At 26.4% G+C, this 15,435-nt stretch overlaps 1 protein-coding gene across 4 annotated transcripts; it reads right to left on the bottom strand.

Moving 5' to 3' along the window:
- Positions 1–1,279: 1,279 nt before the first annotated feature.
- hbn (aristaless related homeobox homeobrain) lies at positions 1,280–9,572 on the bottom strand. Of its 4 annotated transcripts, XM_070651193.1 has the most exons (8): positions 9,489–9,542; positions 8,182–8,268; positions 7,645–8,071; positions 6,295–6,442; positions 6,151–6,222; positions 6,032–6,089; positions 2,122–2,209; positions 1,280–1,863 (listed from the first exon to the last, which is right to left on the bottom strand). In XM_070651193.1, the coding sequence occupies exons 3-8, from the start codon at positions 7,784–7,786 to the stop codon at positions 1,526–1,528; spliced, it is 846 nt and encodes a 281-aa protein (XP_070507294.1). In that variant the 5' UTR covers positions 7,787–8,071; positions 8,182–8,268; positions 9,489–9,542; the 3' UTR covers positions 1,280–1,525. The 4 variants fall into 4 exon arrangements, with proteins under 4 accessions (XP_070507294.1, XP_070507295.1, XP_070507298.1 ...); XM_070651194.1 differs by lacking the exon at positions 8,182–8,268 and having other exon boundaries at positions 7,645–7,995; positions 9,489–9,572; XM_070651197.1 differs by lacking the exons at positions 8,182–8,268; positions 9,489–9,542 and adding an exon at positions 8,998–9,362 and having other exon boundaries at positions 7,645–7,859.
- Between the last annotated feature and the right edge of the window lie 5,863 nt (positions 9,573–15,435).

Below are 15,435 nucleotides of genomic sequence, written 5' to 3'. Positions count from 1 at the left end.
TACAACGAAAATAATCGGAAAAAAAATTATTTAGTTGCCAAGAATCCTAAATTATGCACAATATGAAAATCAATTTTTCAGTTTTAAAAGTAGTGTTTCCATATGCAATGTTAAATAAACTCAATCGTATCACTATATTAATTTCAAATAACAAATGTTTGTGGTAATAATGCCAAAATATTTTATCATTTTACCTCGATAAACTAAAATTTTATTATCTTATCAGAATTCCCAATGAACATAAGCTTTCTATATTAATAATTATGAAAACGAATGTTTTCAATTAATTCACACGAAAATCAATTATTTCGTTATTTAACATGTAAATATATTATATTCTCATAAAGTATTTATACGAACACATTGTGTAAATCATAACGATAATTTTTGATTTTAGAGTATAATTTGATTGTGAATAGAACCAGATGTCATATGTGTGATAAGCATTCTATATTGAGTTAATAAAGATTATTGTAATTTATAGCAACATTTTTGTAGACGCTTTTCAATTTTGTTTAATTTGAAAAATTTCTATTTCTTTTTGAACTATTGCAAATTAAAATTTAAAGAAAATAAAGCAAGATGTCTTGTTGCTTCAGGCATTTTAACTCTTTTCTTTATAAAAATGCCACTAAATAAAATCTCTTGTTAACTTACAATTGAATAAATGTTGACACTTGAAGGAATAACAAAATAAAAATATCGTACTGTTAAAAACTGAATACTTTTTATTTCAATTGATGATACTTGAGAGTATATAATATGAAAAAGCATGCTGGTTTCGATTGCTCTGACTGGTAGATTTTTATTCATTAAAAATGGATTATCATGAATGATTCGTTTTGTTATAAATCGAGAATCATTTAGCAATTTGCAAAAAAAACCAACAGTAACAACTTTTTGAGCATATTTAAAAAGAGTTTAATAAAGGAATGAAATTTTAACAAGCAGAAGTTTATCTGAAAACTTTAAAAAATTCTGAAATAAAGCAATAAAGAAAGAATAAATTTCCTGATATTTTCTATATTATGTTTATTGATCTCATCTTTAATTTCTTTTTTTTTCTTATTTTCTTCACAAAATTATCATCTACTAAGTATATTTAATTCTTGATTGAATTAAGTGTATAATTTTTAAATTATTTACAAAATTTACTCTTTTAAATTAAAATTATAATAAATTAAACAATCACTAGAATTCATAATCATAATTTACTATTCGGGAAGAATATAATATTGGTTTTATGATTAATTTAAACATTATCTGAGATGAGGCTATGAGTCGTATCTATCTAATTGGATCACTTTTAATATTTTTGTGTATTTAATTTAATTACATTTTGTATTTGAATGATTTTAAATCTTGGCAAAATGAAGCTCAATTGAGGAAAGGTAACGTAAAAATTTAATTTGTAAGTTAGTTTTATAATCCTTATGATTAAATATCTCAGAAATGTTTTATCATAATAAATTCGATGTCACATATATTTTAAGTTGATTATTGTTTAATTATTTTTATGTATATTTTACTTTTCAATTTCTTTTGTGGGACTTTCTACAGGACTATTTTGTGATGGACTGCTTGATCTTGTAGTTGTAGATGTATTAATTGATAAATTTTGCGGCGACGATGCGAAATTGTTATTATTACCGGCACGGTCACCATTAAATAAACTATTAAGTCCCATATATTGCATAATAGCATGAATATTTGGAATTTTATAATTTGGTATTAAGTTTGGATGAAGCATATGGTTTGCAGCTGGTATAAGTGTGGGGTGAATACCGAACCCTGGAGTCCAAAAATCTGCCGGATGCGCCAAATTGTGAGGAAGTGGAAGACCTATAGGAAAATCAGGCATACCTGCAAAAAAAAAAAGGAAATTTAATGAAATTCATTTCATGCAATTAGCAATTAATGGGAATTATGTTCATTAAAATTGCACTACTGATATTATCAATTAAACTCATTATGCATTGCATAATTTATAAATGGAACTGTCAATTGCTCATTTTTAAACTGATTAAATATTTCTGATAATAGTCTTTTCCATTATGAAATATTAATTAGCTTTTAATTTATTTTTGCAACAAAATATAAAAGAATATTGTATATATGTACCTTGTTCATGATGTAAAAACGTAGTTGTGTCACGTCCCATTGCCTTTTCTCTTTTTCGCCATTTCGCACGACGATTTTGAAACCAAACCTGTAAGCATAATAAATAAAAAAAAGGACATTAGTTTGGGGAGAATAATAAGCAAAAGGAAGTAAGTTATAGATTGAAATGATGCGATAATGTCATCACGAGGTGTTTATTACCAACGATCATTAAATTTGTACATGTAATTTCATAAGGACATATGATATTAATCTTCATCTACTAGTTTTTTATTTCCTTTTTTATTTTCATTGGAAGTTTTGAATATAAAAAAAATAAATGTCCTAAAACAGGAAAATGTTCATCATAGTCATACGTTCATATCGTAAAGGGTGTAAAAATAGGTGAATTTCTGTGAATATTACATAAAATCACATTCAATTAAACTTCAATGAATATGAAAACAGAAACACAATCGAAATGATTTTTTTTTCAAGTTTCACAAATAAATATCTTCTGCAATGGAAGGAAATTGATCGAAGGGCTTCGTTGATTTTTCTCTATCCTCAATACAATTGAATCCAATCGGAAGTAAATATTATGAGGTGCCTATATAAAGTCCTTACATCATTCTTTTATACATTTCAATCTCATCTATTCTATCAATAGACAAAAATTTTCTGCATGATAATTGACAACAATAGAAGAAGCAAAATTTTCAACCATACATCATCATCAATTGTTATCAAATCAATTTGCAGGAAAATCCGCAAGAGATAAATTTGTCTCTTTCAATCGTACATAGCAGATAAAATTTTCCCATTTTCTGCAAACTTGTAATCTTTTCAATCACTTCGCATGTATACATTCGAAAGAGCATGAAAAATCGAAATCCAATTAAATTAATTGTAGCAATTACTTTAAATTCTTCGCATTACAATCTTAAAATTGTACATTTTGTTATGTGAATGAATAAAAAGGATAAATTGTATTGATGATTTGCTATTATTATATGATTTTGGTCGCGTGTCTACTTATGAATCAGACTAATAAAGATTCATTTAGTTATAAAATTTTAGGGACATATTATTGTTATACCATAAATGAACTTTTCTTGTAGTTATTATCATGATTATTTCAATTATCAACTCCTATTAAAATTTCACTCTGTATAACTTATCATCCACTAATATGTTGAGTTGATGACAGAGTGAGAAGAACAATTTATCTCAAAAATGCTTGAAAAATAATTGCAGCTACTCATTTGATGAAATTAACTATAATTGCACTCCAATGAGGAAATGGAAAATTTTGCTTCATTTATCTAAGAACAAAATAGGGATGAAGAACTTAATTATATGAAGGAAATTGCATTGATTCATTTTAATGTTAATCGTGGCGAAAAGTAATTTTTAACATGTTCATTTCATATAAGCTAATAAAATATACAAAATGAGAGTAACTATAGCAAAAAATCTATTGTAGCGCAAACAAATACATAAAAATGACAATGGTAAATTAGTTTCAATAAAGCTATTAAAATTTAGCCAGTGTTATTTTCCCATACACAACTACTATTTCAATCCCTTCATTCTAAAATATTTATTTCAACAAATTCATAGTAGATTTACCTCAAACAATTGAAAAACGAGAATTTAAATCTCATATTACATGCGACATGTATCATTACGAGAGAAAAAAATTAATTGACTTTATTATATTGGTATAACGGCAATTAATCCTGAAAATGTGTTCCAGCTTTACACATTCAACATAAATCATCTGTATTCACCTTACTTGCTAGCATTATGTAGCTACTGTTACCATCTAATGAGTCTATGTAATTGCATATATTTCGATTCGGTAAAAGTATTATGAGTGAAAAAATACTAATTTTAATGAGATGCATTTCAACAGTTAATGAAATCCTATTGAAGGGCAATTGAATTTTTGTTAATATGCATGTAGAGTGAGTATACACGTACATAATATAATAAGGGTATTGAAAATAATAAAAATAAAACTTTTTGACAACTCTTCGAATTCTCTTTTTGAATTATAAATAATTTTTCCAATGGAAATTAAAATTTCATATACTGAGTTTTCTCGATAAAACTTTCACAAATGTGTCGCATGTATCTTTTTTTATAGCATTAAAACATTAAGTTTAGAGTAGGTAATTATGTGCAATTTCGGAGAAAATGTAGAATGAATTGTTGGTAATTTAAATGCATACATTTCACAACTCATAATTATGAAAATTAATTTAATTTATGAATGCATATGTGCGAAAACGTAGAAAATATTATGAAGCCATTAAAAGCTAATTATCATCAATTACATAATGTATTTTCAAGATCTGTCTATATAAAGTCATCGGATATCCTTTTTTCTATATAAAATTACTCAAAACAATTGCCAATTTACTCACTCACATGCTTCACTGAACAATGAAATAGAACAATAAAGGAGAGCATTTTCCTCTTCTTATTTTATCCCTTCCATTGTCATGCGTCAATTGGATTTTCGATAGTAAATAAAAATAATTATGTGTGTGAATTTTTCCCCCAACAAGAAAAAATCTAAATTGATCCAAAAATGGCACCAATTATATTGTTGTAAAGGGTTCATTAAAGTAATTATCCCAATCAAAATACTATCATCCACTCATAACAATAGGACAATTTTTGTTATAAATTTGATTATATTAATGGGATTTCCAGTTGTCTATCATAAAACGTCTCTATTAGTAGCAATCGCTTTATGCATGTCTTTTAGAGACCATTTTAAAGCTTATTTTTATTTTGCAAAAACTGACAAGGAGGGAACTCTTTCAAAATATCAATTCAGCCTGATGATACTCATATTCTGAATGTTTTGAAATCATCGTAAAAAAGCAATTATTTTGGATTTATCAGATTGAAATAAAAAATCCTATAGCACTTTATAAATATATACATTTGCTGAGAAGGAGCATTGAAAAAATAAAATTTGATTTTTGCTGGTTTTCCCTAAATAAAAAATATTCCCGTTTACTTTTTAAATATTGACTCACATTACGAATTCCGATTAAGGGTGCTTCAAAAACACATACACTGATAAATTCAACAAAAAAAAAATAAGATAAAGTGAAACATATGATCTATACCTTTTATCATTTGAAAACTCGTTCTTGAATTTGCTCATAGAATATAAATTGGGAATAAAATGTGATGATAATGCTAATAGAATAAGAATGAAATGCGAAACATTTTGTTGTTGTATATTCAAACATACCGAATTGAGGAAGGGCCGAGACAGTTAAAGTTCATTTCAAGAGATTTTTTTATACAGATTTTATTGTTTTCAGATTTTATTGTTCTCAATAATATAGAAGGGCTCAAAAATCAAGAGATTACAATAGTAATGTCACGCAATTTAAATTTATTTGCTCAATTGAGTTTATAAGTTTTTAATGAATTAAACATCAAAGCAAAGAAACTATTTAAAATGTATTATTTAAATTATTAACAGTCTGCATATTTCATAACACTCAAGTACAGTGTAAAGGGTTAAAAAATAAATTTTGAAATATTTCAAATAAATTAGAAGCAAAAAATATTTATTTGGACATATTTAGCATAATCAATTAGTCCCAATTTATATAACTATTTCCAAAAATCGAACCTTTATTTCCCATTAACAAATAAGTATTATGTTTATGCACTTTTTATGCCCATCGGCATTTTCGTGTCAACTTCATAACGACAAAATTAATTTGATAGGCTTTTTCACTAATGTATTATTAAAAATTTTAAATGAAACTTGTTATTGTCATTTAATAACATAAACTATACAAATTGCAATGCGTAAATTAATTAGTTTGTGATTTTCCGAATGGTTTCATAATGTGATTGATATTGTTAACTAAATTTGTAATATTTGACTAACCTGTACTCTAGCTTCACTGAGGTCTAATCGCATGGCTAACTCCTCACGTGTAAAAACACTGTAAAAACATTTATTATTAAAATCATTTTAGAGTGTTGAAAATTTAAATTTATACTTACTCTGGATATTGCGTTTTTTCAAATGCTCTTTCTAACTGGTGAAGTTGATAAGTAGTAAATGTTGTTCTAGACCTAACGAAAATTCAAAATATATTTACATTAAAAATTTATCAAAAAACGTCAAAAGCATTTGTATATAATTACCTTCTTATTTTCCTTGGCCGCGACATATCATTAGAATCATGATCTGTTGAATCAATATCACCCATAACTGGCATATCATCATCATTGTCAACATCAACGCCCACATCATGATTGTCATTTGTATCGATTTTTAATGAGCTCTCATGATCTGTTTAATAAATAAAATTAGGAAAGTAAGTAGGTGCTTCAAGGAAGTAACTTTTAATTTATTTTTCATTAATATTTTGGTTTTTTTTTTGCGGTATAAAATTACTCTTTGAGAAAAATCTCAAATCAATTATTGATTGACACAAAGGAAAAAGTATACCGAAAATCACTTCTTAATTGGTAATCACACCACAAAATCTTTTTTCAATATCTGAATTTCAATTTATTATTCATCACATAAAAAAATCCCCACAGATATCAAAAGATATTGAAACGAAATTGAATTCTTTTGATGTTTCATTTTTTTCATACTCTCTCCTTCTCTCCTTTATTGCTCCTGATGCTTTTTCACATTTTTTTGCATCAAAAATATCATCAACTAAGCCAAAATGAAAATGATATTTTAACAAAAAAATAAATTTGGTTAAACCCAGAAGTATTAGATACAGAATGAAAAATGAACAAGACTAACAAGCAAATTTGCCTTTTAAAAAGACAATTTGAAAGAGTTATTTGCAAAAAGTGCTGAAAAACCTTATCTGTATAGCACATTTTAATTACATCTTTTAAATAATCAACCAAAAAAAATGCCTTAAACCGTTCATGAACACTTGAAGCATATGAAAGAACCCGGATATTAATTTGAAAATTTGCAAAAGAATTAGAACAGATTGTAAATTGATACTTAATGTACAGCATTTATATGACATAAAAAGGGTTTGTTGCATCACTTGTGTTTATGTATTTAAGTATAATGAAAATTTTATTAAAAAATCTTTAGTTGGCAGCATGACATCAAGATATTTTGTAAAATGATTTTTTTTCATAGGAAAAAGTACTCAGTGGGATATTTCATTAAAACCAGGAAAATGAGGCTGAATAATGAACTTTTAATAATTTTATTTTTTCGTGAAATATGAAATTATATTTATCTCGGTACGATTGAGTTGATATTTTGTTGAAAACTACCCCTTTATTCTTAACCATGAATTACGATCCTTTGCAACAATAGTTTACATTTGTTCGTTTAAAATAATTCATGTTTTCATACTAAATGATCATTTAAGAGGTTTTTATGAATACGTCATACTGTTCAATAATGCAAGGATGAATGTACATTTTAAATGTACAATATCGAGCATATTAAAATTTTAATTTCATGACTCAATTAATATTAATACAAATTATAGTTGAAGATCTTACCATTGATTGTATTTCTTCGATGATGATTATGATTTCCTAATATTTGATCAATACTATAAACTGCACGAGGTTTTGATAAAGGACTATTTTGTGACGATGTCCGTAGACCTCGTTCAATATTTAATGCACTCATCATTATCATTTAGATTTAATTTATTATTCTGCACTTTTCTATCACAATTATTTAAAACTATCCTTCTATTCCGTTTGTTGTTCTTACAAAAAATTTATTAATCACTTTTAACTTCAATTTTTTTATTTACTTATTTCATTACTAATATTTCACTTGTATTATTTTGAAGCCACAATTTCTTTAACAGGAGCAAAAAAAGAAAGCACGTCACGTCAGTTCTACAAACAGTTAACAACTGAATGTCATTACTCGAGAATTTTAAACATAAATATGAAACAAATTGGCATAAAACCACTGATATGTATGTGTACATACAAATATAATTCCATAGGGTAGTAATTTTTTCTTCATTCTCAACTTTTATTGCACCTCACTTCATATTTTTTTTACTCTTATTTACTCACACTCTCATATTCTTCTATGACATTTTCATCCCTTCTTCTTTCCTATGTTGTTCTATTTTGCATGTCTGCGCTTGTCAACAGTCCTCTCTTATACTCAGTAAAATATTAATACAGTGTGTATACAAATTTGATTTCTCTCAACATTACCAAATTTTGATAATGATGTTACCACAAAGTATAATTTTGTAATATAAATTTGAGTGATTTTTATTTAATCTCAATTCAGATCTGGTATTTAATAAATTTCATTTATTATTAATGTCAGTGGTTTAAGTTTAATAAATGCAAATATTGCTTAACCACATCATAAAATTGATGTGTTAATACGCGAAAAGGGTGTCTTTTTGTTTTATTCAGCGAAATAAATGTAAAAGGAAGTCGTATTAACTTTAATTAAAGTCAATTTTCAGAAGAACAAATTAATTCATTATTTTCCTCCCTGAAAAGCGATTTTATCTTTTTATTACTTTGCAGGTTGATTATCATGAATGAATCTTCCAAGTACGAAATGTCAGCCTACTAAAAATTAATTCTTTTATTTCATATCCTTTTTTCTATTCATTTGACTTGAGAGAGTAATAAAATTTTATGATAGGCAAAATTTCATTATCATTAATTGCATTCAGGTAACAAAAAATTAAAATTTATATGGAACCTTTATAGTTCATTCATTTTTCTTGTATGTATTGAAAAAACAAAGATTTGACCTAAGTATTCTAATAATCTTGATCCTTGTAATTACTGTAAATTTTCATTTTTATTTTCATCCTTACAGGATTCATTTGGACTATGTTATTTATAATATTGTAAACAAACCTTGAAAATCATGTCTATCGAAGTATTTTTAAAAGTGTCTTAGACGTTGCTTAAAACGGAATTGTTTTGATAACAGAGAATTTTACTACAAAAACATGCTCTAATTCCAGCACCAGAATTAGAGATAATCAGTTCATGCTTAATTGAGCACCCAAAAAAACATATTTCATTCACAAAAATGCCACACATCCTTCTTGCAGAAAATGATAATCTTTCTAATGAATTACGATCGTCTCATTTCTCTTTTCAACTCTTCATTCCTTTTTGTTTTCTGTTCACCAAATAATAATACTAACAATTATCCCTAGATTAAATCTATTTAACAACCAGCTTATTGAATGAAGGGAAATTTCTTGTGTTTTTACAGAGGCGACGACTTCATTTAGATCATAAAAAAATTTTAAATAAGAAAATGAAGAAGAAATTAAGAATGGAAAGGACTCTTAAAACAATATTTTTGGTCAAATTAAAAACAAATTTAATTGTTTTACTATTCTATTCTTTTTGACTATCACAAGCGTTAATAAAACTAAATTTAATTTACAGTTGATGATATTTCGACTTTCAACTATCACTGTCAATTGTAAAATCAAACTAAGTTCTCAATTCTCAAAAGCAATTTGCAGTGTATCGTGAGAGCATATCTAGTGATAAATAAGTATGTTATACTATTTGATCATGCGCATAACCTCCGTGTACAGTGATTGGGTAAATAGACACTGTTAAGTATAAATGGTTGCCAAGATGTTTCATTATAACATTGCTTCAACTTCCCCACAATAAAAACTCTCCTTCTCTCAATAAGTGATTCTGCTGCTGCTGGATTATGGTACTGGCAATATTCATTGCTATACATATGTGTTGATTTATTTTTCCAACTCCGACACACATTAAACACACAAATTTAATATAATTTTCGGTAATGATAACACACATTATTTTATTGCTTGTTTACCATTGTTGTATTGGTATATATAAGAACGACTATAGCATGGCGCTTGATGATGATAATGAAGTGAAAATGAATTTATTTCCTCAATGTTATATGAGTGTCACGTATTTTGTGGAATTAATTAAATTCGATATCACAGACGTGATGTGTACTTTGTTACTTCTTTATTTTATCCCCCATCTTCTTAAATTTTGTGTAAAATAGACGTCATATTTAAACTAAACTAAAGATTTAATAAAATCATCTTAAAATTGTCTTGCAGATCATCTGCAAACAAACAAAAAAACTAAGAATTCGATAAAATGATGAGAAAAAGAAGAACCATAATAAATATGAATGATGTCCCACATAAGCATTAATAAAATATATTAACTTTTGATTTTGTTATTTTGTGCAAACAAGATTGGCAGAATTGATGTTGTTGATGTTCAATATATTCCATGCCTGAAGCTTGTAAGTAGAATAAATTCTGTTTTTATTGAAGAAAAAATTTTATCTTTTCATAAAATCGAATGTATACAGAAAATAAACAATAATAAAATAGATAAATGAATTTGTGGATACTGCTTGATCTGATTGAGGCAAACAGTAAAAGAGCAATTTCATCTGAAAGATTACAGACTATTTCAATTGAACAAATTCGGGGGCGTTTAGTTTTTGCATGAAAGTGTGCGCTGGTTTTAAAATTACTTTGAATGTTTAATTTTGCAACAAAATACTTATGTCGTTGCTACATTTTCTAGATTTGAAAGAGATAAAGAAGAGAATATGTAATAGTATTATTTCTCAGATAAAAATAACAGAATATGTTTATCCTTTGTAAATTATGGATAATCTGTATTCGTAAAGTACTATTATGCTGCTCTCTTTTCGGCATTGGAGACCAAAATGTGAAAGCTTACTTTTTCAGCATGTCTGTATTAAAGACAATTTTCTCAATAGACACTTTGACTTATTAGGCCAGTTCATAAAACATTTTCCATGATAAAAATACTGGCTGAATGCCGCTATACGAAATTATTAATTTAAAAATTCATTAAATTTTTCAAAATTTAAAAATATTCTTAAAAATTATTAATATTTTACTACATGTATTATCCATTAAAAATGCGCTCTACAACTAATTATATTGCATTTCTTTGTATTTATAATAAAATGTCCTTTGTAATTTCCAAAGCCCATACAAAATCTTTTCTTTAAAGAAAATAAATGCGACTGTTTTTACTTTGTTAAACAAAATATTTTGAAAAAATATTTACAAATAAAAGCAATAGGTAATGAAAAATATTTAGGACCCAGTTTTTAATTATTGGCTATTTTTAAATTACTAAAATGAATTAAATTGATTTAAATTTTAAAAAATTGTAAACACCTTTATAGAAATCTCTTGAATTAAACGATTTCCAACACTACCTATTTAACAACACGATTAATTTGTATTCAATGAAGCAAATTTTAGAAATTTGTAATAGAATAAGTGTAGACCAATTCTAATTCAAGTGTGCAAATCAAATAATTCAAAAAGTGAACCGAAATTATTTCTCAATAATGACAACAACATCTTTTACAGATCGTATATAATCAGACATCATCGTTCCTATTATTTATCATCATCAATTGAATTGAAAATTAATTTTCCGTTTTCATTCTCTTCATTTCCTTCAATTTATCCGATTTTTCGTTAAATAAAATTATATTCATGAATAACATAAAACACAATAGAGAGTATTGCTGATTCGAAAAGAAAATTAAAACGACTAAGGAAAAGAAAATGAGAGGAAAACAAATAAAATTCAATTCATGGAAATTTAATAAAACTTGACGAGAATGAAATTTACATTTAAATTATATTAATTAAAATGTTATTTCCATCATCTGAAAATTTTTGAGTGTGAGAATGTAGACGAACAAAAGAGAATGAGATAACGGAGAAAGGGATGACTTTGTTGTGAAACTTTATGCTAATTCCTTTATACCAATAAAAGTTGAGTTTGAGTTTGAGTTTTCTGACCCTCAGTTTTCTGCTACATTAAAAACCTTTTTCATAAATGTTCAAGCTTTTCTGTAAATAAATTTGATCTCTTTTTATTATTATCTTAATGTTCGGAAACTAATGAAAGAGGGAGCAAATTAGCTGTTGATAAAGACATGCTACTAAAAATTAAAATCACTCCTTCAAAAATAAGGGACACTTTTTTATCAACAAAATTTATTTTTCATAATAACTAGTTGAGAAGCTACTGTTGCAGGAGGAAACTGTCAAATTAATTGTATTTTCTATAGAACATTCAACAAAGTTAGAACAAAAGCAAATAAGCATATGAGACTTTCTAAATTTTTATAAATGAAAACAAATCTGAAAATCTTAAACTATAAAGTTTATAAAGGAAGAGGAACTTAGAGCGGAGTGACGGAATGACAAAATTGTTTGAGTATTTGACGGTCAAATACCCGTCTTTAGAAAAATACAATTTAAATTTGCTAAGATTTTTAAATTTCTTATCGAAATTCAAGGTTTACTTCTTTACTAATGCTCAAAATATATAATAAAACCAAATATCCTACTCTTTCGCCAAATAAATTTGAAATTTAGTAAATCTCTGAAAAAACGATGGTAAAAAAGTCATCCATAAAAATTTTATTATTTCTTATCTAAATTGAATGCAGAAAACTTCTTTTAATCCTCATTTTATGAAATTCTCTCACCTTTTCTATTGAAATAATTCCTCATAAAAAGATACATTTTCATATTACTCGTCTCTAAAAAAATTCCTTATTCATCAAATTTTTCCATTTATTGAATATTTTATTTGTAAAAGGCAAAAAGATTATGTTTGTTGAAAATATTAACTTGGAATTATTTGTTGAAATTTCATCATCTGAAAATGATTTCAATGGAAAGAACATCAAAATCATACATTTGGATTTATATTAAATTTTTCTCTGCATTCATTGCATATTTAATATCATTCGTAAATGAAATATATCAAATATCATAAATGTGAACAATGAACCACAGCAATATAATTACATTTGTTATTTGAATCTTCATTTTATTTCCTTAACAATGATGTGTCTAAAACAATAACTAGTATGAACGTTGTCACACAAAACTGAATAAAGCGAATTAACATTCAAAACTATAGTCGATTTTTTTTGGGGGGGAATTATATAATTTTGAGAATAAATTTGGAAATTCAAAAAACAATTGAAATTATTGATATTATGTAGGTATTTATTTAAATTAAAAATATGTCATGTCATATTAAAATATAAACCAAATGTAAACACATTTGTTTCACAAAAAACGGCTAAATTAACTCTGCTGATATTATAAAATCTGCAAATTTGAAAATATGTTCAGAACTGAAAAGCTCATTTAAAAACGGCATTAAAAATCTGCAACTTTTCATTATATTCTGAAATAAGTTCTTGTAAGCAACATTAAAAAGTATTTAACATTATGAAAGCGGATTGTTGAAAAGGGATTTGCACTCAAAGATGAATGAATTGTTATAAGGCTATGAGAGATGGGAAATTAAAGTAAAATTGTTTAAAAGCATTTAGTTTTTTTTATTTCAATTCCTTCTTATAAGAACTCTCTTTTTCTTCCATGCTTTGCTCAATTGAGATCAAAGATTCTCTTTTGTAACAAAAAGGAAATTTTTCACATTCAATCTTTAGCTTTTGACGATTTTAACCTTCTTCTCGATATAAATACTTCCCCCTGTATCCCATTCTTTTATTATTCACATTCATCATTCCACTCATTCTCCCTTTTCCATCTATTCAATTCAATTCAATGAAAGTTCATTTAAACTCAATTTTCCTCGTTAATGCTCTGCTAATACGCCACTTTACAATTTTTATTTCACTCAATGTACAATATACTACAGCATGAGCTGCTATATGCGAAAAAAAATTTCCCCTTCTTTCACTAAAATTCTCTCACTCCTGATTCTCTGCTGAGAGTATAAAAAAGTAATAAAAACTCAATTGATTTCCAAATACTTACAGAAAAAATTGTTTTGTATTTAAAAAATTCGCTAATACCACTCGAGTGCTGAAAATAAAATCGCATAAGGAGTTAAAACCTCTGACAATGCGAATTAGTATTGTAATTGTTGTTGATTCCTTCACTTTGCCCTTTTCAATGCGTTTTCAAAATCATAATACACGATACATTTCTGTTCAAATTTTCGATTAAACCAAGAATGAACCATTAATGTGTTTCAATGGAAATAAAATGGCTTTTGATTTCTAACTCTAAGCGATTTTAAGAAAAATGCATCTAAAGAAGTGATTGTTCATCATCATACACATTTCAGTGTTGTTTCCTTATTAAAAAAGAATATGATATTTTTGAACCAGGCATAGCATTAACAACATTGTGTTTCCTGTAACAAGGGATGATGAAAAATAGTCTGATGTACATTTTCTAGCTGTAATAGCATTTATGATTGGAAAATAGTGAACTAAATATGATTTTATACAAAGATTTATAAATGAATCTTCAGTTTCATTGTTCTACACTTTATTGCACTCTTAAAATGCACGTACACAATCACTAATTTTGCTCTCAAATGCCCTTTATTATTTCTTCCACTTTGTGTTGTGAATGTTTACAAAGTAGAAAATAATCAGGAACTTCTTTGTTTTTCATCTTTTGAATCGCAGGAAATTCTGCAAAATAGAATTGCAAAGCGAAATGAAGATCGAAAAAGAAAAATAAAAAAGTTTCTTGCCATTTAACATTCTTCCTTCCTTTTTCTTTTTTAATTCGAAAATTTTCTATTTTTTAAGTAATTATTTTTCCAGCAATTCTATTGAATGTATATGCATAAGAAATTGAAATTAAAACATGTAACAAGCGAAAAAAATTAAATGGCATGAATTATGTTCAGGAGCTGAATGAAGTTTTCTTCTTTTTTTTTCTAGAACAAAAATTCTGCATGCCTATATAGATTGATTAAAACCTCAAAAATTACATTCTCTGTTCAGGCAATCACATTCATATGATTTAACAAATTTCACGTAGTTTTTAAAATAAAATCGTTTACTTGAACTAGTTTTGGTCTCATGAACTAAAAAGTTTGAGAATCGCTGTATTTTTTAAAGGTTTTAACTGTTGAAACTTTCAAATTTGAAGATAATGAAAAGCTTTATTTATCAGTTTTAAATTAGTATGTAGCTTTTTGATTAAAAAGTTTAGCAAGCTATTTCACATTTTCAAAACCGAAAATTCAAATTCATTCTTGATCTGCTTAAAGAAGTTGAAATAAAACTGCTTTAACATTTTAGTGGTCACTATTCCTGAAAAATTTTACTCTAGAATACAACAAGTCCTGAAAAAAATTAATCATTACTGAAAAAAAATTGTAAGAAATCAACCTTAAAATTTACTGGCTCTGTGTCATTGAATTAACTCAAAGTAATATGTTTATGGAAGAAATAATTTACTGTGAATGGTTATGAAGAAACTGTAA

Source organism: Chironomus tepperi, unplaced genomic scaffold (genome assembly GCF_022539635.2).
Source record: "Chironomus tepperi strain 1889 unplaced genomic scaffold, CSIRO-AGI_Ctep_v1 contig_454, whole genome shotgun sequence".
NCBI lineage: Eukaryota > Metazoa > Arthropoda > Insecta > Diptera > Chironomidae > Chironomus > Chironomus tepperi.
This window is presented reverse-complemented; position numbering and strand designations above follow the sequence as displayed.